The sequence below is a fragment of the Muscardinus avellanarius genome, assembly GCF_963383645.1.
Source record: "Muscardinus avellanarius genome assembly, chromosome: 15".
In the NCBI taxonomy this organism is placed as follows: domain Eukaryota; kingdom Metazoa; phylum Chordata; class Mammalia; order Rodentia; family Gliridae; genus Muscardinus; species Muscardinus avellanarius.
In genome coordinates, this window is record NC_137801.1 from 87,738,745 (window position 1) to 87,764,787 (window position 26,043).

General features: G+C 48.4%; 1 protein-coding gene across 1 annotated transcript in view; it reads left to right on the forward strand.

Moving 5' to 3' along the window:
- ANAPC1 (anaphase promoting complex subunit 1) overlaps positions 1-26,043 on the forward strand; it is a gene marked incomplete at both ends in the record, with an annotated part of 60,875 nt that overhangs the window by 25,294 nt on the left and 9,538 nt on the right. Inside the window, 21 exons of the mRNA XM_080711447.1 lie at positions 639-907; positions 1,882-1,973; positions 2,761-2,909; positions 3,374-3,452; positions 4,244-4,280; positions 4,369-4,439; positions 5,197-5,375; positions 6,032-6,246; positions 8,834-8,952; positions 10,297-10,568; positions 11,505-11,739; positions 12,508-12,599; positions 14,267-14,401; positions 14,567-14,649; positions 15,806-15,884; positions 16,793-16,867; positions 20,322-20,398; positions 22,014-22,104; positions 22,191-22,244; positions 23,077-23,270; positions 24,397-24,483. Of these exons, the coding sequence (XP_080567573.1) occupies positions 639-907; positions 1,882-1,973; positions 2,761-2,909; positions 3,374-3,452; positions 4,244-4,280; positions 4,369-4,439; positions 5,197-5,375; positions 6,032-6,246; positions 8,834-8,952; positions 10,297-10,568; positions 11,505-11,739; positions 12,508-12,599; positions 14,267-14,401; positions 14,567-14,649; positions 15,806-15,884; positions 16,793-16,867; positions 20,322-20,398; positions 22,014-22,104; positions 22,191-22,244; positions 23,077-23,270; positions 24,397-24,483 (2,684 nt within the window). The remainder of the gene's footprint in view (positions 1-638; positions 908-1,881; positions 1,974-2,760; positions 2,910-3,373; positions 3,453-4,243; positions 4,281-4,368; positions 4,440-5,196; positions 5,376-6,031; positions 6,247-8,833; positions 8,953-10,296; positions 10,569-11,504; positions 11,740-12,507; positions 12,600-14,266; positions 14,402-14,566; positions 14,650-15,805; positions 15,885-16,792; positions 16,868-20,321; positions 20,399-22,013; positions 22,105-22,190; positions 22,245-23,076; positions 23,271-24,396; positions 24,484-26,043) is intronic.

Genomic DNA, 26,043 nt, shown 5'->3' on the forward strand with positions numbered 1-26,043 from the left:
TGAGCTATACCACCTGGCCTTTTTTCAATTTTTGTTTTGAAATAATCTCTCACTAAATTGCCGAGGCTGGCCTTGGATGTGTGATCCTCCTGCTAAGCCTCCCAAGTCCTGGGATTACAGACATGTGCCACCATGCCCTGCTTAACACTACCTTTTTTTCCCCTCTTTTTTGGTGGTGGTGCTAGGGATAGAACTCAGGGTCATTCTACCTCCAAGCTATGCCCCAGCCGTTTTATTTCATTTTAGTAGTTCTGGGGATTGAACTCAGGGGCATTCTAACACACACACACACACACACACACACACACACACACACACACACTTAGATTGACCTAACAGTACTGGGGATTGAACTCAGGGGCATTCTTACACACACACACACACACACACACACACACACTCTCTCCCTCTCTCTCTCTCTCTCTCTCTCTCCTAGATTGACCCAACGTAGAGTGGCACGTGGGTGGCGTTAGTGACTGTGGCTTTCACACACACACACACGCACACACACACACGCGCGCGCACTCTTAGGTTGACCCCACGTGGAGTGGCACGTGGGTGGCGTTAGTGACTGGCTTTCTGTGTCGGTGCTGACATCACGGTGGCATCTCTCGGCAGCATGCTTTGTGTCCCCTCAGGACTGGGAGTATTTAGTGAATTCGGACTACCACCACAACGTGGAGTCTCATCTCCTGAACAGAGCATTATGTCTGAGTTCTCTGGCGGCCCCGAGGGTGAAGGATGAAGAGTCTTCGCAGAACCTCAGCCTGGATTCCTCTGCGCTCCTCTTCAGCCATACGCCTGCAATCTTTTTCGTTCTTCACCTGGTCTACGAGGAGATTAAGCTGAACACGCTGATGGGAGAAGGGATCTGTGCACTTGTCGACCTTCTCGTTCAGCTGGCAAGGTAAATGCTGTTTGTGAAAAGAAATTGCCAGGAGCTTGTTTGATGATACGTTTCTGAAACCTACAAGGGCATTCAGCATTTTCTGGAAGCCACAGAGCTGTTCGAAGATACTGGTTGTCTAGGGGTGTGGGCCATGGTGAGATTTGTAGTCTTTGTCCTAAGACTAGTGGAAAGTCTGGGGAAGATGGAGATGACCGGCTCCATTTCATTTTGGACAGGATGGCCGGCCCCCCTGTGGTGGCAGCGCTGTAGTAATCCAGGCTGGTTTGTAGTAATGCCTGTGTGCCCCGGGACCTTCCAGTTAGCATCCCATGTTCAGGTGAGAAGGGTCCGAGTCACGCTTGCTGCGGGGCGATGCAGAAGCTGGCCGAGCTGTGGCTTCGCTGGGGCAGCCTGTGGGCTTCCTGCCTTTCAGGCCCTTGCGGGGGATCCACACAACATAGCTCCCATAATAGAGTTCAGCAGTCTTGTTTTGTTTTTTTTGGTGGCACTGGGGTTTCTTAAAACCCTTCTACCTCCGGGCTATACTCCTAGACCTATTTTATATTTTTTATTTGGAAATGGTCTCTTAAGCCAGCGAGGCTGGCTTCGAGCCTGCGCAATCCTCCTGTCTCCGCCTCCCCAGCGCGGGGATGACAGCATGTCTGCCGCGCCCGGCCCTTTATCTCATTTACTCTTCACCATTTCAGAGTGAGTTGTCTAGCACTGGGGCTCACAGAGCTTGCTCGCGGAGGTGACGCAGCTGACGAGTAAGAGGGAGATGAGGTCTGACCGCTTGTTCTGCGGTCTGACCTCACGAGCTGCCCAGCAAGAGGGGAGTAGGCCGCGGCGGCCCGCGAGCCCGGCACAGTACGGGACCAGATCCGCTCGTCGCCTTTCTCATCACATGGGGTTTAAACTGAAGCGCGTGATGGTCTTTCTCACTCTGGGCGAAGCCTTGTAATGCCTCCTTCAATGTGCTTTGACTGTTGTAGGGACTTAAGATTGGAGCCCTACATAGATCATTACTACAGAGACTACCCAGCGCTGGTCAGAACCACCGGGCAGGTGTGCGCAGTTGATGACGGTAAGTGCTCATCCCACGGTCGAGGCTCTGGACCGCAGTGACAGTCTCCCCGCAGGCGGGCCTGGGTGGCAGCGTGACCCCTGACCCCGCATGGGCTCCCCTGGCCGCAGTTCTGGCTCGTTTTGGAGCTCGGTGCGCTCCTCCCTCTTTCTGTTTTTCATTTTGAAGTTGCTGAGGCTGGCCTCCAATCTCCCATCCTCTTGTCTCAGCCTCCCAAGTCCTGGGATCACAGGTGTGTGCCACTGAGCCCAGCTTAGGCTCTGACCTATAGAAGCGTAGACGAGTTTCCGGTGCCGGGGTGCTCTGACCTGACCTGTGCTGACGTTACTGAAGTTTAGTTACAATAAAAACAGTTCCTCAGCACACTCGCCGTCGTCCACAGACTCGTAGTAGGTTGGTGGCTCCACAGTGGACAGCGCGGGTGTAGACCAGTTAGTTTATCACCACATACTGACAGAGACCTGAGCTAAAGGGACTCGAAGTTGGCGCCTGGTTCCTAGAACATCCCAGTCATGGGCATCTGCTCTGTTTTCTCCCCTTTACGATTAGGACAGAAAAATTGGTAAGCTTTTTTTTTATATATAGTCACTTATTCACTGTGGCAGAAAACAAAGCATTTCAGAGAATATGGAAAAATGTTATTCTTGTTGCCTTGAAAGACATGTACTGTTGAATAAAACAATATGCTGAATAAATTGGCATGTATTTTAGAATTAAACAGTATGGGAGTGAAACGGTGTCTCACCGTGGTGTTCTTGCGTCCTCACGAGTGCTGTCTCTTTTGAAGGCCAGGCAGGCTTTCTGCACCAGCCACCCTTTTTCACCGCGGAGCCCCCGAGCATTTACCAGTGGGCGAGCGCCTGCCTGCGGGGCGAGGGCGCGCCGCCCTACCCGTACCTGCCCGGCGTCTGTGAGCGCAGCCGCCTTGTCGTCCTGGTGCGTACCCGGCCTTGCCTGTCCCGTTTAAAATTTGATCTGAAAAGTAATTGTGCAGTAAAGTTAACTTTTTTCATTCTGTGTACAATTCTCCAAATTTCATTTAAAGTGTATATAACACGATCACCACCGTAATTAGGACATGAGCATTTATATTACCTCCCCAAAACTCCCTCTCCCCTTTTCCTTCTGAGGTGGAGTCTCAGTGTGTCGCCCTGGCTGGCACGGGCTGGTGCTCCCCTTGTGCGCCTCCCGAGGGGCTGCCGGGAGAGGCGCGGGCTGCCATGCCTGGCTTCCTTGAGGCTCCGAGACCACGTCAGCGCCACCCGGCGCCGGGCTCCCCTGCGGGTGGTGTGCGGGGGCCGCTGACTATCGTCTCCCGCCAGGGCCAGCCGCCCTGTGTCACGTTGCCCAGTCGCCCGAGCTTCGGAGGTTTAGGGTAACGGCCCGTTCTCTCCTCACAGAGCATTGCACTCTACATCCTGGGCGACGAGAGCTCCGTGTCTGGAGAAGCCACACAGTATTTGTCCAGAGTGACTCTGGGTGAGTGAGCGACACGTGAGGCCTTGGCCACGGCACTCAGGACACACCGGCAGACTTGAAAGAAGCAGCGGCCTGCTGGTCACGCAGGAATCCCCGTGCTTGGGAGGCCGGGACGGGAGGCTCGCACACTCACAGCCAGCCTCAGCGACGTAGCGAGGCCCTGTTCCAAAACAAAAAATAAAATCAGGCTGGGGTGTAGCTTGGGGATAGAACACATCTGAGTTCAATCCCCAGTACCACACACGCAAAAAAATTGAAATAAGAATATGAAAATGTACATGAGTTTGCTTTAGAGGCCTAGTACTGTGCTAGTCAATAGTGCACAACTAACTTTTCACATAGGATTACTTAAAATTTGGCAACTCTTTTATTTTCTTTTTTTTTCTTTTTTTTTTTTTTTTGGTGGTACTGGGGATGGAACCCAGGGGCCTTGTACATCCGGGCTACACTCCCAGACCTATGTTATATTTTATTTGGAAACAGGGTCTCTTAAGCTAGCTGAGGCTGGCTTCGAACCTGCGCGATCCTCCTGTCTCAGCCTCCCAAGAGCAGGGATTACAAGCGTGCCCGCCGCGCCCGGCTAGCTCTTTTATTTTCAACGTGACCAAAAGAGGACTGCATTAGCCTCAAGGAAATTATTGTTTTCCGTGTATCACAGTATTGCTTGTTTTATACTTTTTTAGGAATGACTTGTTAAGTGAGTTCTTAATTCTAAATGTATTCTCTATAGGCTAGATGTTTTCTTTGCTAGGATTGCTATCAAAATAAAGTTTTGTTTTGTTGCCTTTTAGCCCCCCAAAAGATGCAAGTGGATCAAGAAGAAAACAGGTCTTTCATTTATTGTGCTGTTATATTGAAGATGTAAAACAATACTGTGACGTCGGCTCCGTGTAATAGCTGTTCCATTCTCTTGCAGGCCGAGTCCCCGGCCGGCGACGTCTGTTTCCAGCCTCGCTGAGAGATTAGTTGTCTGGATGACCAGCGTAGGTATGGGCTCTCTGTGTCCTGCTTCCCCTGGTGCCTGGGGCTGGGAGGCAGGAGGGGCTCTGCCTCTGGCAAGGTCTGCGGTTGGGTTATGGCCTGTCGCACCGTTCTTCCTTTCCCTGGGAGTTGCGTGGCGTGTGTTCAGTGATAGCGGGGACGCCAGCCTTTAGTCTCTGCGTGCATGAAGTCTGTCTTGTTCGCTTTGGACTCTGAGGCTGAGGCAGCATAAACTGGTCTCAGAATAGAGCCCTCTCTGCTGCACGTTGGAACCTGAGGCCATCGTGATACGCGGACGTCAGAAACAGGCATTTTGACAGGTCTGAAATGAATGGGATCAGCGCTGCAGACTGCCGTTGAGTGAGCGAGGCCGGGGTCCTTAGGCATCCTCAGGAGCTATCATTAGCTGGGGAGGAAGGAAGAGAGTTATTTTTCTTCTCTTTTTTCTTTCTTTTTTGTGGTACCAGGGATGGAACCCAGGGGCTTTCTACCTCCAGGCTACACTGCCAGGCTTATTTTATATTTCATTTGGAAACAGAGTCTCACTAAGTTGTTGAGAGCCTCACTAAGTAGCTGAGGCTGGCTTTGACCTGCAATCCTCTTGTCTCAGCCTCCCAAGCGCGGGGCTGACAAGCGTGCCCACCGCGCCTGGCTAGTTTTACTTTCTGTTCCCCAGACCTGTGCCCTCAGGCTTGCTTTGTTTGTCTGTTCACTATGTGTCTAAACCGCCTCTCTCCCTTGTTCTCCTTCCTTTCACCACAAGGGTTCACGTTAAGAGATTTGGAAACTCTTCCTTTTGGAATCGCGCTTCCCATCAGGGATGCGATTTATCACTGTCGCGAGCAGCCTGCTTCGGACTGGCCGGAGGACGTCTGTCTCCTGATCGGACGCCAGGATCTTTCCAAACAGGCCTGTGAGGGAAACCTGCCCAGAGGGAAATCCGTGAGTATCAACGTAGGAATTGAAAGTTTAGCCGCAAGTACAGCGGAGCAAACGTGTGCTTTGTTTTCCCTTTATCTTTTTGCAAGTGTATGTATCAGTTTGTCCCCAGGGTGTATGCCAGATGGGATTTGTAATCGAGCTCATCTTTTTCCTGTAACATAAATGCAGGGGAAGGGGTGTGTGATGTCTCTCTTGCCTGCCCTCCTTGCCTGGAGCCGGGAAGGTGCAGTCAGTTTCCCTTTTTATTAGCCACGTCTCAGCTATTGTGTAGGAAAAGCCAGAGCACGTGTGTCCTGAGCTCAGGCAGTTGACATGCAGCTCTTTGGTCTCCTGCTGTCTCGTGTGTTTTACTTGGCCTTTTAAATAGGTATATACAGCTAGTTATGGTTGGCGCACACTTGTAATCTCAGTACTTGGGAGGCTGAGACAGGAGGATCGCAGACTTGAGGCCCACCTCAGCAAGTAGTGAGACTCATCACCCTAGCGAGACCTTGATATAAAATAGGGCTGGGGTTGTAGTTCAGAGGTAGAGAACGCCTGGGTTCAGTTTCCAGTAAAAACGTGCACACGCACACACAGGCAGGCCAGGCCCTGGTGTGCCTGGGCACGGCCCTGCGTTGGTGCAGCAGGCGCATTGCAGTGTGTCTGCCGCCCAGGTGCTCTCGGCAGACGTGCCTTCAGGGACGGAGGCCGAGGAGGAGGACGACGGCATGAACGACCTGAACCACGAGGTCATGTCGCTGATCTGGAGCGAGGACCTGAGGGTGCAGGATGTGCGGCGGCTGCTGCAGAGCGCACACCCCGTGCGCGTCAACGTGGTGCAGTACCCTGAGCTCAGCGACCACGAGTTCATCGAAGAGAGGGAGACCAGGTGAGGGGCGGCCCTGCCTCTGCCGCCCGGCGCCGGCGCAGCTCTCCTGCCGCCGGGCGGGCCTCAGAGCGCCTGCAAGTCACATTCTACCGCGTCTCCATCTGACCCGTCAGCCACACGTCTTCTCAACTGTCTTTGGCATACGAGGACATAGTCATGTCATTCTTCTTGTGAAGTACAGTAGTGGTGTTTAGAAAGTGAATTGGAAAGGTTGTTTTGGTAGTGGGATTCAACCCCAGGAGCATTTTACCTTTGAGCGACACTCCAGCCCTACTTACTTATTTATTTAGGAATAGAGGCTCACTGAGTTGCCGAGGGTCTTGCTAAGTTGCTGAGGTTGGCCTTGAACCTATGATACTCCTATCTCAGCCTCCGAGTAATGAGGTTATAGGCCTGCCACCATTTCATGTTCCAAAAGAATTCTTTTAGCCGGGCGTGGTGGGCACGCTTGTCATCCAGCACTGGCAGAGACTGGAGGATCGCAGTTCACAGACAGCCTCAGCTACTTAGCGAGCCCTCTGCAACTCAGTGAGACCCTGTTTAAAAAATTAAAGTACTTAAAAATAGGGCTGGGCGTGTTGCTCAGAGGTAGCCTGCCCCTGGGTTCCATCCCCAGTACTGCAAAAAAAAAATCCAAAACTTTTTTTCTGGGAGTCACCCTACAAATTTACAGGCGTGGCCAAGTGTGGTGTGCGCCTGTGGTCCTAGTGCTAGGAAAGCTGAGACTTGAACATCGCAGACTTGAGGCCAGCCGCGGCAGCGGAGTGAGGCCCTGTTGCCAAATTAAATGAGCTGGGGATGTGGCTTAGAGGTAGAACCCCCTGGGTTCAGTCCGTGATATGATAAAAGAAAGAGAATTTACAGGAAAAGCTAGACACTGCATTCAGTCTTTGTGAGAGTAACTTAAGCAGTAAAAATCAGTATACCAGGTTTTTTGTTTTTAATATGAAAAGAAATACTCTATAATCCTTTCTCTGCCGTCCTGTTAGCATGTATAGGTTGCAAGACTTAGTCACCAGTGCCACGTGCCCGCGACGTGCCAGGACCAGTGCCTAGGCCTGTGTGGTGTTCGGTTGTCTCCTTGTCTCTGCCACTGTTTCCTAGTCCCTAGTTTGTCTGACAGTGTTGCTTCAGGCGGTGGAGTGTCCCACGTTGAGCCGCAGACGACTAAAGGTCTGAGTTGGCCAGACTCCCTGCCACGTGACTGTGGGCGAAGTCCACAGCGGAGCATAGTAGCGGTGTGTGGCATGGCCGCTCCTGCGTGGCCTCTCCTTCCTCGGCTGCCGCACAGTACGAGGAGGCACACTGCAGCATCCCCTTTCCCAGGGTCTCTCTGACCACCCGGGGAACTGCCCAGGGCACAGGAAGCGCGGTGCAGCCCCACATTCCTGCTGACAGCACATTGATTCTGAGATGCTCAGATTCCATTTTTAATAGCTTAAATGAGAATGTATCCTTTAGTCACTAGATACCAGTTTAATAGCGGGTTTTCTTGGTACTTGATTTCATCAGTGCCATCTGAGATTCAGGGGTACGGTATTCTAACTACTGTTGTAACTTTGTGTCTTCTGCAACGTTGCATTGGTTTGTGTAAAAAAAAAAAATTCGATGGGAGCCAGGCGTGTTGGTGCACAACTGTAATCCCAGTCCTTGGGAGGCTGAGACAGGAGGATTGCAGCTTCAAGGACGGATTCAGCAAGTAGTGAGACTCAGCAATCTAGTGAGACTCATTTTCAAAACAAAAAAATTGCTTTAATCCCCAGTGCCATGGGGTGGGGGGAGGGGAATTCTGTAGGTGCACCCTCTTGGCCTCAAGTTTCCCTATCTCAAATGAATGCGGCTGTGTTCTCAGGGAATCTTAGAACAGCTAGCAAAGCAGTGATGTATGTATAATTAAGGAGAGATTATTAGTTTTTATTTTGGCACAAGGGCCTGGATGTCATGTAACTCAGAGCAGAACAAACTAAAGAGTGGTATCAGTTTTCCTAGATAGCCACAGAGACCGTTTGGACCTTGAATGTGCCTGCTGTTCAGCGGTCTTCACCCTGTGAGCCCTAGCCATTCTGTGGGTGACACGTTAGCCCCTGAGGCAGCCAGGTCTGTTCCTGTTCTTCGTGTACAGCCATAGCACAGGCGGCGTGTCGGAGGGTGTCTGGCCAAAGGGCCCGAGGGCATGCTCTGTGCTGAGGGCAGCTAGCTGGAAAAGCAGCACGGAGGGGAAACTGAAGGTGTACCATCGTTTTCTTTGAGAAGATTGGCATCAGTCAGAATAAAATTTAAAGTGTCTTTTTGAATGCCTAGAGAGCGTTGGCTTGGTATGTAGGCCGGCTGGTTTTATTCAAAGTAAATATGGAACCAAAGAAGGTTGCCTGTGTCCCCTCTAGAGTCTCTAGGGGCAGGGCATTAGAATGGAGTGATTGTGTGTGGGTGCTTCACCTGCACCCCTGGGAGGGCTTACGCTGAAGCGGCTGTCTTACACATTGTGAGAGAGAGGCTTGCTGTGGAAGGCTCTCCCTTGCAGTACACTCCTTTCGGTTATGGCCTTTGTTTTGGGAATGTTCATAGTTTGGCTTTCATTTATCTGTAGACTGCTCCAGTTGTGTCAGCGGACCATGGCCCTCCCGGTGGGGCGAGGGATGTTCACCCTGTTCTCATACCACCCTGTTCCAACAGAGCCGCTGCCCATTCCTAAGCTGAATCTGACTGGTACGTGGAGTCTGGGCTCCGGGAGGGGCTCTTTTGAATGACTGTGAGTGGTGCAGCAGAGGTCAGCAAATCGCTCTAAACACTGAGGGAGGTAGAAGAGAGCTCGTTACTAACTTCCTTTGAATGAGATTATTAAGATAAAAAAGCCATTTGGAAAAGTTTAGAGAGCTGTTGATGATGAGATTTTGAGTTTTAAAAATCTTAAAGTGTAATATATAAAAATATTTAGTCTTAAAATGTTATAAATATATGATCATTGTACAAAAATAAGAAAGTAAGCAAAATATGTTGACCGTAAAATTAAGTTTAGTGAATGCTCTTGTAGTTCACTGTGTAACTCAAGTCTGTGAAACAGATGCTTTGATATTTCTGTCTCTGTGTGCAGCTTGGTGTTTTTAACAACAGCATATAACTAGATACTCTGTATACATAGAAGTGACACATGTAAATGAGAGCTACAGCTAAAGTGATTAAGGAAGGCCTTGTCTCTTTAAATATATGTTTCTATAATATTCAGAGAAAGCGGGGGTGGAGCTTGAGAGCAGCATGGCGGCCTTAGCCAGGGGCTGAGCTTTATTACCTGAGCAGTTAGCTGTGCTATGAAGCTTCACTTTAGTCTCTAGTTAAGCTCTCTGCTGTTTGAAAAAAGGGTTTCATCTGGGCATGGTGGTGCACGCTTGTAATTCTAGTACTTGGGAGGCTGAGACAGGAGGATCAAAGGTTTGAGGACAGTGACTTCACACCCTGTTTCAAAATTTAAAATATAAAATAAGACTGGAGGGCTGGGGGTATAGCTCAGGTAGAAAGCCCCTGGGTTCAATTCCCAGTACCCCCCACCCCCAAAAAAAGGTTTCAAAGTAGAGTATTCTACCCAGATTCGCACCAGTTATTATTGCTCCATGCATTTTAACAAGATGAATCGTGTGCTGTTTTATTTTTTTATTTTACTTTATTTATTTTTATTTTTATTTATTTTGGCAGGTCTGGGTATGGAACCCAGAGGCATTTGACCTTTGAGCTATATCCCCTGTCCTATTTTTTATTCTTTAATTGAAACAGGGTCTCCCTAAGTTGCAGAGGGCCTCAGTAAGAGCTGAGGCTGTCCGTGAACCACGATCCTCCGGTCTCAGCCTCCCGAATGCTCGGATTACAAGCGTGCGCCACCACGCCCGGCTGGTGCGCTGTTTGAAAGTTCGGGTTGCTAAGTGTCCATAAAGCCTGCTCTGGGGTTGGCGTAAGGGTTTTGAATGTAGTTACGGTACTCCTGTTCCTGAGGTCCGAATGGAGCAGTGTTACGTTGTGAGTGCTCCTTCTCTTCGTGTTAACCTTCCCTTGGCTGGGCAGGGCGCGCTCCTCCTCGGAACACAGCAGTGGACCTCAGCAGTGGGAACATCGACGTGCCCCCCAACATGGCCAGCTGGGCCAGCTTTCATAACGGCGTGGCGGCGGGCCTGAAGATCGCCCCCGCCTCCCAGATCGACTCGGCCTGGATCGTGTACAACAAGCCCAAGCATGCCGAGCTGGCCAACGAGTATGCCGGCTTTCTCATGGCCCTGGGTCTGAACGGGCACCTCACCAAGCTGGCCACGCTTAACATCCACGACTACCTGACCAAGGTGGGAGCCGGCCGCGCCTCCCCTGCCCCTTCCCTGCTGCTCACTCGCATGCCGCCGCCACCCGCATGCTGCGTCCTCACCCCGGCAGCGGGGCGGCTGTACCGCGCACCTCCCGGGGGTGGCTCCCCTTGCGCGCGGGTGACCTTGCCCAGTTGAGTGTCTCTGTCTTCCCAGTGTCCTCTCCCTAAGCGGGCAGGCCCCTCCTGCTGCCATTCTGCCAACTTGCCGTCCTTCCTCTTACAACATTTTCAGTGTCATATTCCTTAGAGATGATTTTCCTGCTAACCCTCCAGTTCCTCCAGTCTAAATGGGACTCCTTCGTAAGACTCTCCCATGCTGGACATGGTGGTGCATCCTTGTTATCCCAGTACTGGGGGGCTGGGACAGAGGGGTGATACTGCTGAGTTTTTGCTCAGTACCAAAAACCTTTCACAATGCTTTGTGCTTTTAATTTTATTATACTGTTTTCTTCTGTTTTGGTTTTGATTGCACTGTGTATTGATCCTTACACGTGCTAGCAAATACTCTACCTCTGAGCCACAACGCCAGCCTTTATACTATTTTTTTTGTCTGTACTGAGGATGGAACCCAGGGACATTCTACCTCCGAGCTGTACCCCAGCCCTATTTTTTATTCTTTTGAAACTGCATCTCACTGAGTTGCAAAGGACCTCACTAAGAGCTGAGGTTGCCCGTGGACCACGGTCCTTCTGTCTCAGTCTCCCAAATGCTGGGACTACAAGTGTGTACCACCACGCCCAGCCTTTACACTACTTTTTAGAGTTGGATTCGTGTATTTTTAATGTTGCGCTTTTCTTTTCTCTTAATACACTCTGGGTAGTTGCCACCGTATTGTCTGTCTGTGTCACCTTCAAGTACTGGCTGAAAGTGGCAGTCAGCATTTCGTCCTAATCCGCACCTTCCGTTCCTGTCTCAGGGCCACGAAATGACGAGCATCGGCCTGCTGCTTGGGGTCTCTGCGGCGAAGCTCGGCACCATGGACATGTCCATCACCCGGCTGCTCAGCATCCACATCCCCGCTCTCCTGCCGCCCACGTCCACGGAGCTCGACGTGCCTCACAACGTCCAGGTGGCCGCCGTGGTTGGCATTGGCCTCGTGTACCAAGGCACCGCTCACAGGCACACGGCGGAAGTGCTGTTGGCTGAAATAGGTAGGCTTAGTAGTGCCGACTCCTCAAGGGGAGACCCCTCTCCACAAGAACCCCGGAAAGGTAGACACAGGAGAAGCAGCAGTAGCTTGTGTGAGCAACCGTGATAAAGCCCGCACGCAGTGTTATCCATGGCTAATGTTATGTGTAGATTGTTACTATTTTAGTAGACTGATGGTTACATACCGTAATAATGTCATAACTCTCTGGAGTAATATTAAATTTGTATTTCTTGTTTCCTTTTTGATTTTTGTGGTACTGGGTATTGAACCCAGGGGCATTCTAACTCTTAGATACATCCCCAGCCCTATTTTATTTTTTACTCTGAAACAGGGTTTCACTTAAGTTGCAGAGGGTCTCACTAAGTTGTTGAGTCTGGCTGCAGTCTTTGATCCTCCTGTCTCAGCCTCCCAGGTACTGGGATGACAGGTGTGCACCACCAGTTCTGCCTTTGAGTCCATATTTTTTACGCAACTTTGAAAGTGAACGTGGTGGTGCACGCTTGTAATCCCCGCGCTTGGGAGGCTGAAACAGGAGGTTCGAAGCCAGCCTCAGCTACTTAGTGAGGCTCTCAGCAACTTAGTGAGACCCTGTTTCCAAATAAAATATAAAATAGGTCTGGGAGTGTAGCCCGGAGGTAGAAAGCCTCTGGGTTCCACCCCCAGTACCACCAAAAATAAAAAAAAAAAAAAAAAAAGAAAGTGAACGCCCCTGTATTTGCGAGTTGTGGGCTTGGGAGGCAGCCTGAAGTGTGCTCCCTCTTCTCCGCAGGGCGGCCCCCGGGTCCTGAGATGGAGTACTGCACGGACAGGGAGTCGTATTCCTTGGCTGCCGGCCTGGCCCTGGGCATGGTTTGCTTGGGGGTAAGTGAGGCCTGCCTGGGTGCCGCTTCCCTTTGGACATCTGCACGCCAGGCCAGTAACCTGACCCTAGCCCAGAACTCCACTCTGCCCTCTTGTGATTTGACCTCAGTCCCAGCCTCCTCTGGGTACTCTTTTAAGGTGCCGATTTGCTAGTGGAGAGACTATAAAGAAGGGCAGGGATTCTTTTCCCTGGCTTAGATGTAAATGTTCGTGAATGAACTAAGGGAATGAAGTTTGCTAAAAACGGTTGAGGACGCAAGGTGGAGAAGTGCCAGGCCACTCTGACAGAGACCAGAAGCCAGCGGCGGTGCTTGTGTGTGGGGGCTGGGGGCCGCAGTGACAGTGCGTGGTGGGGGGCCTGCCACCGCGCTGCTCATGGTATGTCTCAGAGTACCTCCACGGGGTGGATGCAGCAATCGGGCTGACCCAGCTTTAATTCCGTCTAAAACATTTCATTAGGTGATGGCTGGACTATAAAATCAGTAGTGTTATGGTCAGACTGAGTGGTACACAGCAGGTTATAGTGGGATGCGTTTTCCTGAGGTGTGTTCTGAAAGCTCACCCAGTGTTTGACTGTCTGTTGGGGTTCTGACCTCACCCTCACATGTGGCCTCTGCGCTAGAGGCAGATGGTCTGATGGAAAAGCTCTGGGAATTAGGACCTGAATTCTGGTCCTGACTCGCGAGGTGGGTCACTGCGGTACATTGTTGTCTGCAGACTGCTAAGCAAAACTGCCTTGTTTTACATCAGCCCTGACATTTAATAGTTTCTAACTTTGGGCTCAATTTCTTTATGCCTCTATTTTCTTACCTATAAATGGGAGTCTTGCTGAGTGTGATGGTGCACACTTGTAATTCCAGTGCTTGGGAGGCTGAAACAGGAGAATCAGGTTTGTGGCCAGCCTCAGCAACTTAGCAAGGCTCTCTACAATGAGTTAGAATGCCCCTGGGTTTAATCCCCAGTATCAGAAAGGTAAATAAATAGATAAATAACATGGGAGGGGTGTGTGTGTGTGTGTGTGTGTGTGTGTGTGTGTGTTTACTGGTAATTAAATCAGGGGCATTCTATCTCAGCTACACCCCATCACTTTTTTAAAATTTTGAAATAGTGTCTCACTAAGTTGCAGAAGGCCTCAGTGCGTTCCTGAGGCTGGCCTTGAACCTGAGACCCTCCTGCCTCAGCTTCCCAAGTACTGAGATTATAGATATGTGCTGCCATGTGGCTAAAATTGGGAGTTTTACTAGTAGCTTTCGGATGGGGTTGTAGAATTATGTGAGTTGATTGTGTCAGACGTGCACAGTCGTGGCTGTCACTGAGCAAGCGTTCAGGGCATTGTCACAGGGAGCTTTGCTGGAAAGCTCACGGCACAGCAGTGGAGGCACTCACAGTTCAGATTTCATGACAGTGAATGTCTTCCTGTACTGTGAGCGTTATGAACTCTTTTGAAGCCTTCCCCTATTTTATAAACTGGAAATATTTAAACTTGAACATATATAACTTTTATGAGAATTAATAGCTTAAATATGGACTCATGAGTAATGCTTCTATTAGAAAACAAAAACTAAAGCACCTTGCTTTGAAGTTCGTGCATCCGTTGTTTGCCCTGGGTGTGTGTGAGGGATCTCCCTCTGTAAGATTTCTTTTGTGTCTGCTGTTTTGCTTTGCAGCACGGCAGTAATCTGATAGGAATGTCTGATCTCAACGTGCCGGAGCAGCTGTATCAGTACATGGTTGGCGGGAACAGGCGCTTCCAAGCAGGGATGCACAGGGGGCGGCGCAAATCCCCAAGCTACCAGATTAAAGTAAGTCCAAGCGGAGCAGACCAGAACGCCAGAAGCGCCCAAGTTACATGGCAGTAATAGTTTTCATGCCGACAGTTGTACATTTGTGGGTTTTAAGCGTAGGCTAGGATTCAGCAGAGGGACTCTAATGCAAATCGCTTTACATAAGCAGCTGTTCTTCCATAGGAGGGGGATACCATCAACGTGGACGTGACTTGTCCAGGTGCTACTCTGGCTTTGGCTATGATCTACCTGAAGACCAACAACAGGTATCTGCCATTGTCCCCTCCCCGTCACGCCCAGCCTCCTTCCGGCCTCCGTGTCGCCATCCTGGCTGTTCATCCCCGTGCTCGAGCAGCCTCATCTTCTCCTCCAGTTCCCTTCAGTTAGGTTTTATCTAGAAAACGGTGTTTTGTCTATTTGCAGTGTTTGCTGTTTGACAGCGTGTAATTGCCGTCTGTAGCCACAGGGACTGGTCCTTTGTAGTATTTGCGTAGAGTCTGCGTGTCCTGTGTACTGTGTACTGTGGGTCCTCTCCAGGTTACTCACAGCGTTGATGCCGTGTAAGTCCTTAGACTGCAGTGCGTAGGCGCTAGGCAAGGACAGGAGACGGTGTCTACTGACACGCAAGCCCTTCGCCCCACTGCTTCTGGTTGAACTCACCCCGAGTGTGGCCGCTGGACCTGCAGTCTGTTCATTTCTGTGTTGTAGTTGCTGTCACTGAAATCCAAACTGCTCAGGATCCTACTCGTTAATTTTGCATATCATTGTGAGGATTGGCTAAACCAGAGCATTTAGTATTATTTTGGTTACCATTTATTACAGTGGTTTTGCTCAGTTCGAAAACTTTCCCGATGACCAAAATTTTCAACTTCCCAGACTCCTCTAATTATTACTGACACTTGAAAGTAGAATTTATTATTTATTAATTTATTTTTGTGGTACCGGGGATTGAGCCTAGGGGCATTCTACCTTGGATCTACACCACCAGCCCAGCCCTATTTTTATTTTTATTTTGAAACAGGGGCTCACTAGGTTGATGAGAGCCTCACTACTTGCTGAGGCTGTCCTCAAACCTGCGATGCTCCTGTCTCAGCCTCCCAAGTACTAGGGTTACAAGTGTGGGCCACCACATCTGGATGATGATGATGATGATGAAGAAGAATTTTGTTGTGGTATTAGGTACTGAACCCAAGGACATTTTACCTCTGAAGTACATCTCCAACCCTCTTTTACTTTTTATTTGAAACAGGATATCACTGTTGGGTGAGACTGTAAGATGCTGGCCACGAGCCTCCTGTCCTCCTGTCTCAGTCTCCCAAGCACTGGGGTTACAGGCCTGCGCCATCATGCGGCATGTCTGGTGTTCTTGTTAACTGGCCCTTTGCTTGAGCAATAACCCTCGCTGGTCTCCTCTTCCACCAGATCCATAGCAGATTGGCTCCGAGCTCCTGACACCATGTATCTGTTAGACTTTGTGAAGCCAGAATTCCTCTTACTGAGGGTATGGTACTTTGTTAGTTTTCACTTCTTTTGACATGAGGAAAGCTTAATTATAGTTCTTAAATTCAGCTTGCAAATACAAATGCCTTTACAAGAGGGCTTGCTCTGTATTTATTTATTTGTTTGTTTGTTTTTTGATGGCACTGGGGATTGAACACTAGAGCATCTATCTCTGAGTACACCCCTGGCTCTATTTTATTTTTTATTTGGAAACAGGTTCTTGCTAGGTTGCTGAGAGGCTCACTACGTTGCTGAGGCCAGTCTTGACCTGCAGCCTCCCATCTCAGCCTCCTCAGTCCTAGGGTTATAGGCTGCCTCTTGTTCTTTAATTCATTGAGTATATCTGACTGGCAGTGTTCTTTGAAATTTCCCACATATGACTTTTTAATAGTTCTAGGAAAGATAACCACATTGATACAAAATACCTGGAGTAACATTTCAGTTTCTTGTATTATTGTTCAAAACTTTCTTTAAAAAGTGGCTAAGAATATATTAACTGCTCTGTTTACATTTTTATTATTAGGCTGTGATGATGTTGTTAAGGTTAGAGTGACATATCTGTCATTTGCCCAGAACTCCCCTCTCCTGTTTTGATTCTTAACTTACCATGTGGAATTACATTACAACGTCTAGACAGCCACGTGTCCTTCTCAGTCTGAGTCCTCCTTTACAGAGCAAATTCAAAATCTCCAACCCCACCATGCCTTAATGGTGACGAAGGCAATTTTTTTGTTGTTGTGAGGCCTACATATTTTAGTGGGTGGGTTAGCTTGAATCTATATACTTACTTTAAAAATTGCCATCAATTGGGGACTAATTCTTAAATAGTTTTGTTTTATGTTATTACTGTTATAAGCGCTATAAACTTTGCCTGCTCTAATTGATTTTTTTCTTGAATACGTTTTTAAGACACTTGCTCGATGCCTGATTTTGTGGGATGATATTTTACCAAATTCCAAGTGGGTTGACAGCAATGTTCCTCAAGTAAGTACATGCAATATAGATCGTGTGTGTGTGTGTGTGTGTGTGTGTGTGTGTGTGTGTGTGTGTGGCACTGGGGGTGGAACCCGGAGGCTTTCTACCTTGGGCTACACTCCCAGACCTATTTTATATTTTATTTGGAAACAGGGTCGCTTAAGCCAGTGCAGCTGGGCTTCAAACCTGCACCATCCTCCTGTCTCAGCCTCCCAAACACGGGGATTACAAGCGTGCGCCACCACGCCCAGCTATATTATATCTTTAAGAGCAAAAATTATGATTTCTTGTGGGGTTTTTCAAAACTCTACAGAATATGTTTTCTTAGAATGACAATATTGGGCTGGCTGTGGTGCCGCATGTTTGTAATCCCAGCACTTCAGAGGCTGAGAAAGGATTGCACAGGTTCGAAGCCAGCCTCAGCTACTTATTAGGGCGCTCAGCAACTTAATGAGACCCTGTTTCCAAATAAAATATAAACGTCTAGGAGTATAGCCCAGGGGTAGAAAGCCCCTGGGTTCCATCCCCAGTACCACCACCAAAAAAAAAAAGACAGACAATATTGATTATTCAGTTATTTAATAAAGACAGAGGAACTTTTGTTTTAAAACTGTGTACTGATCACAGGCCTCAGCCTTCTATTTTGGCCCTAGATTCTTAGAAATTGAAGTTTTAAAAAATTATACTAGAGTACTGTAAATAAGAATTTTCTTATTTTAATTTGTGACAATTTTAGATTTTTCTATAACTTGCTTCAATTATTTCATAACTTATTAAATAAGCCAAGTATGTTAGTTAAAAATAGACTCCTTTGTGAAAGCTCTACATCAAATATTATAACTAGCCAATTAGTGTTTTCCTATTTAAACTTGTTCAAAATCAGATCCATCATTTAGTAATTTAATCCTCGATCTAAATCATCGTTTTTGGGTGAATTTCAAAGCGGCAGAGTGGCCTTCGCTCTAATGTTTCAGTATGCATAGCATTAACTAGTTGACATTATTGACATTTTTCTTTTAAGATAAAATGTGCATACCGTGAAGTACACTGTAAAATTTGGCCAGACCATGTGCCTGAGGAAGCACACTTGTGTCCCCGCGCCCTTTATCTCGTCTGTACACTCACTGCTCCTCACTCTCACCCTCAAGACACCCGGCAGTCTGTTTCCCCAGAGTATATTAATTCACTGGTGTAAACGTGTACGTAAGGGCGCACGCGACTGACCCCCTTATAACTAACCAATGAGTGTTTTCCTATTTAAACTTGTTTAAAATCAAACCCATCATTTAACAATTTAATCCTTGATCTAAATTGTTTTTGGGTGAATTTCAAAGCTGCAGAGTGGCCTTCAGAATGCCCAGGCATTCTTGGGGCATCGCGGCAGCTCGCCCGTGTTCTCGGTGCTGCTTTGTTGTGTGAATGGGCCACGGCTGCTCTTCCCAGTCCCTCTTTGGACACCTGGGCAGGTTCCAGGTTTGAGCTGCTGTGATTCGGGCTTCTGGGGTAATTCCTCCCAGTTAGTCCACTGTGGGTAGATGTTGCTGTTACGTGGCAAGGGCAGGCGTGCCCGGATCACCCAGCCAGCGAGAGGCGGGGTAAGCCAAAGCCTCGCCCTTCAGACCTCCAAACTCAGGGCCTTGGCCTGGGCCCTGCACAAGACACGAGCTTGGTCCTTTGCTTATTTCCTGTGTACCTCAACTGTTCTTAAGTCATTGTATCTTTTCCTTAGACCACTCCTATTTTGTGTGTGTGTGTGTGTGTGTGTGTGTTACTGGGGAAGGACCCCAGGCCATTCTACCTCCAAGCTACACCCCCAGCCCTATTTTTTATTCTTTATTGAAACAGGGTCTCACTGAGTTGCAAAGGGTCTCACTGAGTAGCTGAGGCTGGCCGTGAACTGCGATCCTCTGGTCTCAGCCTCCCTAATGCTGGGATTATAAACATGCACCACCATGCCCTGCTTCACTTCTAATTTGATTTTCTTTTTTAACTTGAGGAGACTGTACAAAAATGACAGAGGAGCAGATTCAGGAGGGTGTTTCCCCACCAGTTGTTCACCATCAGGCCCTTCACGATGCTGCAGTGTAGCGTTAGGAACAAGGGTGCTCAGATTAATAACTGCTCACACTCAAGGGGACTCACTCTGTGTACGCATTGATTTTGAGCACTTCGGTGGATTGAGAACTGTAATTCTTACAGACACCTAGAAAGGGGCAGCAGTGCTGTGCTCCTTTATAGACGAGTCAGAGAGGTAGGAGACTTGCCTTTGGCCTCAGAGCTCGCAGGTGGCTCTGCTGGGATGTAAGCCAGGCCTTCAGGCTCCACGGTGCCTGCTCTTTGAAGGACTCACAGGAGCTTAGAAATGCCCACTTTGACAGTAGAAACCTCCATCCCTATGACGCTCTACTACACACTTGAGGATGGACGAATGCTGTAACCAGGTGTCCACGCAGGTAAGAGTCACTCGCGTTGGGTGATGTCAGCTCTTCAGAGAGCACTCAAAGTCAGAGTCTCAAAAGGAAGGAAAGAAGATGGGAGCAGTCACCACCTCTACCACACACCGACGCGCTGCTTGTCTCTGACGCCAGTCTGCTGGTGTTCAGGACATACGATTCTGTCGTTAGTGATTGGTGAACATTTCTTTCTTTCTTTGAGAAAGTATCCTGAAGTGTTATTTTCCTGAGCAGTCTTCTGAAAAGAACGAATACATCTTCGGTGTTTCACTTTTATACTTTGTACTTGCATTAATACACTTAGAATCTAATTATATAGACCTTTTGTTTATTTTTATTTATTTATTTAGGTACTGGGGATTGAACCCAGGGTTGTTCCACCTCTGGGCTATACCCCTGGCCCCTTTTTATTTTTTTCTGAAACAGGGTCTTGTTAAGTTGATGAGGTTGGCCTCAAACGTATAATCCTCTTGTCTCAGCCTCTCAGGTCCTGGATTACAGGCTTGTGCTCCCACACACATTTTTATTTGTATTTTTTAGGAGAAAAGGTTCAAATCTGTTGGTTGTTAAAACTAGGTAGCCTGTGTAGAGTTTTTGGCAACTTGTTCACTTCCTGCACTGTCGATCTGAGCGATAGTTACATTGCCTGACGTATCGGTGTAGCTTAGCGTGGGTAATTAGCCAGGGGCTCAGCTCTGAGGGGTGGGCTCTCTGCCATAGACACCCTGGGAAGAAGGGCGTCTCTGTTGGGTTCCGCCTTCCCCTTCTCTCCCTCTTGCCCCGGATCTGCAGTCATCTCATTTGTATTCCAGTTGACTCACTCAGAATGTACTTACGCACTTATTTTAGATTTAAAATTTGATTGTATTCAATGTAACTAAAATATATCCTTTGAATAAAATAGTGGTGAAGCTCTTTGATGTGGATATAGCCCTAACCATTCTTCACATTATTAAATATCTGTAAATAGAACAGTGATGTTCAAGTGTTCTTGCTTTTTGTCTTGACAGATTATAAGAGAAAATAGCATCTCTCTGAGTGAAATCGAATTGCCTTGCTCAGAGGATTTAAATTTGGAAACTCTGTCGTAAGTGATGTTATATATAATACAGATGATGGTAGCATAAGCTGAAATACATCACATAGGAGTACTGTTGTCCCTGACTTTAATAATTCTGGAAGCCACATGTTCCGGCCATCGTATGTCAGAGGTCCATAGGTTGGGTTTGTTTTGTTTTGTTTAAAGCTCTGGGTGTTGAGTTCTTACCCTCAGAATGCAATATTGGAAGTTTTTTGTGTGTATGTTACTGAGATTGAACCCAGAGGCATTCTACCTTCAAGTTACACCACCAGTCCAGTCTTATTTCTCTTTTATGTAACACCCAGTTCAAGGAGTCCCCAAAGACCACCAGGAGACCGTCACCCTATGCAAAAGCAAAGAGCCTTTACTAAGGCTTAGCTTGGACTCTCAGACCTCACCAACACGGTGGATGCGTACTGAGAGCCTGGAGCAGCAGCTAGACAAACTTTTATGGTGGTTAGGGTAGGGTTGGGGAACTACTTAGTAGCTACATGTTTGGGTGACTTCTGAGCAAGGTCGGTCTGGCACAAGGGGACTGGTCCACACTGACCACATCAGCTTAAACTTTTTAAGCACAGGTGTTGGGTTTTAACAGTCAGTGTTCAGCTGGGCTGATAGCCAATTCTTAGCTAACCAGGGTCAGTCCTGGCTGCAGCTCTTGGCTGATAGCTTAGAGACAGAAGGATTTTGTTCTGCCTACGTCTTATTAACAATTTACAGTTGTCAGGGTTGTTCATTTTGAAACAGCTTCTTACTGGGTTGATTGAAAGTTCACTATTTGTTGAGATTGTCCTCAAATCTGTGATCCTCCTGTCTCAGCCTCCCAAGTACTGAGATTGCAGGCATGGATGACCATGCCCTGTTCAGTATTGGAAATTTAACTTGAACTCGCTCCTCTTTTGTCCTTCTCATTTAAAATTTGCAACAAGCTGGGCGTGGTGGGCACGCTTGTAATCCCAGCATTCGGGAGGCTGAGACGGGAGGATCACGGTTCTCGGCCAGCCTCAGCTACTTAGTGAGGCCCTCTGCAACTTAGTGAGACCCGGTTTCAAAATAAAGAATAAAAAATAGGGCAGGGGGTGTAGCTCGGAGGTCGAATGACCCTGGGTTCCATCCCCAGACCCGCAAAAAAAATTAATAAATAAAATTTGCAACAAATTTTTTTTTTTTTAAATGGTACTGGGGGTAGAACCCAGGGCTTTTCTACCTCTGGGCTGTACTCCCAGGCGTATCTTATGTTTTATTTGGAAACAAGGTCTCAGTAGCTGAGGCTGGCTTTGAACCTGTGTGATCCTTCTGTCTCAGCCTCCTGAGCTGGGATTACATGCATGTGCTGGGATTACATGCATGCGCCACCACACTCCTCTCTAAAATTTGCAACAATTTTTAAAACATTTTTTTGAGCCTGTGAAACACAAGAGGCAAGTTCATCAGTAGGGGTCACGAGATGCTTCTGCTGAAAGGATACACACAGGACTCTGCTGGTTGGTCAGGGTGCACGTGAACATTCCCAGGAGGAGAAAAACTAGCTGGGAGGCAGAGCCCCAGTGTTCCCACCCCAGGATAACAGTCCTCTAAAGGAAAGTGATAACAACATTGCATTTCATGTGTTCTGTTGTAGGCAAGCACATGTCTACATCATTGCAGGAGCCTGCTTGTCCCTGGGTTTTCGATTTGCTGGCTCAGAAAACTTATCAGCATTCAATTGTTTGGTAAGAAATATCTTGGTTTATTTATTTATTTTTTTAATCAAATCCTTAAGATGCTTTTAACTTTGACATTTTTTTTCTTTTTTCAGCATAAATTTGCAAAAGATTTTATGACGTATTTGTCTGCACCTAATGCTTCTGTAGTAAGTCTTTTTATGATTCTCCTTGGTAATAGAATAAAACTCAAAGAAAATTCAGATACTAGTCAAGATAAGATACCTCTGAGATTGGCTTATCTTGGCATTTTTGTTAAGCATTGGCTTATTTTGATAAGCTTTGGCTTATCTTTGCATTTTTGTTTTGGAATGTTAATTAGGCTAGGTGGGAAAGTGATTATCCTTGAAAGATGCAGAGAGCAGAGCATTCAACAGTTGTCATCTCTCCTCGTGTTCTGGCTCAGAACTGAATGTTGGGAATTTTCTTTACAAAAAAAGTTAGGACTTTGTAAAGATCCAGTTGCTTTTGAGTCATTGCTGCTCTGGTGATAAGATTTTATTCCCTGGTGCAAACCACACAGACTTATGCAGTATTACTTGTAATATGGAAATACTGGGAACATCAGAAATTCCCAAGTTAAATCAGTTTAATATTGCATATTCATAGATTTTTATACATTGGACCTATCAGTCATGCTTCAGACTTTTTTGGGTGTGAAGATTGCTTATGTAATTAAGGTTACTAAAATGGTTAAATGTAGTGTATAGTAGTATTTCAATTTCACTTGAAAATATGTGTAGGAAAAACATTAGAGGCAAAGAAATCACAAATGTTAATGCCAGTTCTCATTGGACAGTGGTAGTCCAAGTGATTGTTATTCCTTCCTGATACTTTATTTTCTGTATTGCGCTCACACTTCGTATGACGGAAGGTGCTTGTTTTAGTTTTTAAGTTGCCAGCATTGGCAGCCCCAGTGGCTGGCCGAGCTGCTGACGGGGCTGCGCAGCGCAGTCCCAGCGCCGTCGCCTCGTGTCTCAGACAGGGCCCTACAACCTGGAAACGTGCCTGAGCGTGGTGCTGCTGGCCCTGGCCATGGTCATGGCGGGCTCGGGCAGCCTCAAGGTTCTGCAGCTCTGTCGCTTCCTGCACATGAAAACGGGCGGCGAGATGAACTACGGGCTCCACCTGGCGCACCACATGGCCCTCGGGCTTCTGTTCTTGGGAGGAGGAAGGTGAGCGGGACGGACCCTTCAGTGACCTGGGTTTTGTTTTGTTTTGTTTTGTTTTTTTGGTGGTACTGGGGTTCCTGGAAGCCCTTCTACCTCCGGGCTACACTCCCAGACCTATTTTATTTTTTTTTGAAACAGGGTCTCCTAAGCCAGCACGGCTGGCTTCGAACCTGCGCGATCCTCCTGTCTCTGTCTCCCAAGCGCGGGGATTACAGGCCTGCGCCACCACGCCTGGCTATTGTGTTTTCAAATAAATACTGGAGTTTGTCATTTCCTACAGTAGCTAATCTGGTACAGTGGTGATGGGCAGCGCACTGTTGCCGCGTCAGTTGAGGGGCAGAGATGTGTCAGGCCTGGCGTCGCCCAGTCTCGAATGGGAGGCGTCCTTCGCTGCTGTAGCTGCGTGGCTTTGCCTGCTGCCGTAACTTCTGCAAGCCCTGGGGCTGGTTTTCTTCATGGCTAAGTTAACTGTTGAGACTCATTTTTCCACAAATGTAACAGATATTATCAGGAAGGTGTGGAGTTTTTCTTGACAAGCTTTGAGAAATTTCTAGAATTAAGAACAGGTCAAGCTGGGCATGGTATGCACACCTGTAATCCTAGTACTTGGGAAGCTGAGTCAGGAGGATTGCAGGTTTGAGGACAGTCTCGGCAACTTTGTGAGACCTTTTGCAATTTAGACTGTTTCAAAATAAAAAATAGAAAGCTGGGTTGAACATGTAACTTAGAGGTAGAATGCCCCTTGGCTTAATCCCCATTACCAAAAGAAAGACAAAAAAGGAGACAGAAAAAGCATTAAAGTATCCAATGGAAAAAAACCCTCTTAAAAAAAAAACACCCAGCAACTAGAAGGTGGCGCTGGACTTGGGACGTGCAGTTTCTGGGGCTGCTCATGGTCCTCACTAGGAGGCTGTTGAGGTTCAGCTCGCTTATTCATTCAGGGTAAGTTTTAACACTGGTGGACGCTGATTCTGCCTTACGTGGTAAATGATCTCGAAGTGGCTTGAGTTTCAGGGGAGAAGGGAAGTGCCCACACGTGGACCCTCCAGCCATCAGGGCGTCTCCCTGTGCCCGCCATGTGCCCTGCTTCCTGCCTCTCTAGTAACTGCCCGCCCTGGCTCGCTTGCAGGTATTCGCTCAGCACGTCCAACTCCTCCATCGCTGCCCTGCTCTGCGCCCTTTACCCCCACTTCCCTGCGCACAGCACGGACAACCGGTGAGTCTGCTGGGTGGCGGGTGGTGTGCCTCGGCCTCCAGAGGAGCTGCTGGGCCACAGGGCCCTCTGCCTCGAGGCCTCCGGGGGACCTGCTGGGCGGCAGGTGGTGTGCCTCGAGGCCTCCGGAGGAGCTGCTGGGCACAGGGCCCAGGCCTCGAGGCCTCCGGAGGAGCTGGCCGTGGTTTGGTTTCTCAGGACTGCTACCATAGCACTGTTGGTCCTTAAACGTGCTTGTCTTTCTGGCTAAGTTTTTCAAGTTTTCTTTCTAAAGTGCTAGATGGGGAGAGAGCTTTGGACATCGGCTGCCTGATCAGTCTGTTGTTCGCGGCCCGAGCCACCAGCAGCCAAGCGCAGTTCTGGTGGCGCAGAGCCGTCAGGTAGAGGAGAGAGCCACGGACGCGCAGGCGCCTCCCTTCCCTGCTACTGCCAGCTAGTTCCAAGAGCAGATTCTTCCCCTTTTATGAGAATTTTGATGAGTTTTGTATAAATGACATCGATGAGGAAAGAAAAACAAAATGCAGCAGAACCCAAGCCGGCCTGGGGTGGGCGAGGTAGGCCGGGCGCCCGCAGTACAGCGGCCCACAAGCTGCGCTGTCAGCTCAGTGACCTCCAGTGCCCTCTCCCTGCGAGTCTCCACGAGCGAGCTCTTGGGAGGGAAGACGTTGGTTCCTGGTGAGTGACATCTGGGTGGCCACCGCGATACACGGAGGTGCCGGAGAAGGCTCGCCCACACCACTGCAGAGTGCCGGGAACACTCGAGAGCCCAGGCCTGGGCGCCCGCCGCGGTGCGCTGCAGAGCAGTGCTGAGAGGAAGACAGCTGGCTTGAGAGCTTGGAGCCTCTTGGCACTGCTGGGAACCTGGGGGGCCTGCTGGGCCTCCTCGGACTCAGCCTTGAAGTCAGCTGCGTGGTGGGTGGGTGGAGCCACCTCCGGGTCTGCTGGCCGCGTGCTAGTGGGTTAGCTGTTTAGGACGGAGCAGCCCACACTGATGGCACCGAGAGCCGTTATGCAGTTTGTAGATACCATGTTTTTAACCTTCATTGCTTTTATTTTTAATGGATTTAGAATGGTGGGGTGTGTGCGTGTGGTAATGGGGATTGAACCCAGGGTCATTCTATAGCTGAGCTACACATCCCATCCCTATTTTATTTTCTGTTTTGAAACAAGGTCCCATTCAGTTGCTGAGGGTCTTGTTAAGTTACTGAGGCTGTCCTTGAACCTGTGATCCTCCTGTATCAGCTTCCCAAATATTGGGATTACAGACATGTTTCAGTATGCCCGACTTACAACTACAATTTTCTAAAAACTCAAAGCCTTGCCTGGTGCTGTGACTCTGCTTATAATCCTAGTGCCTGGGAGGCTAAGGCAACAAGGTCCAGGTTGGCCTTGGCGACTCAGTGAGCACCTGTCTCCAAATAAAGAATAAAAAGGGCTGGAAGTGTAGCTCAGTGGTAGAGCAGCACCCCTTGAAGGCTCATTTATCCTTCTTTTATGGGGTCTAAAAATATAAATTATTTTTCTGTGTTTGCATTGTAGTCAAAATACTTCTAAACTCAGAAG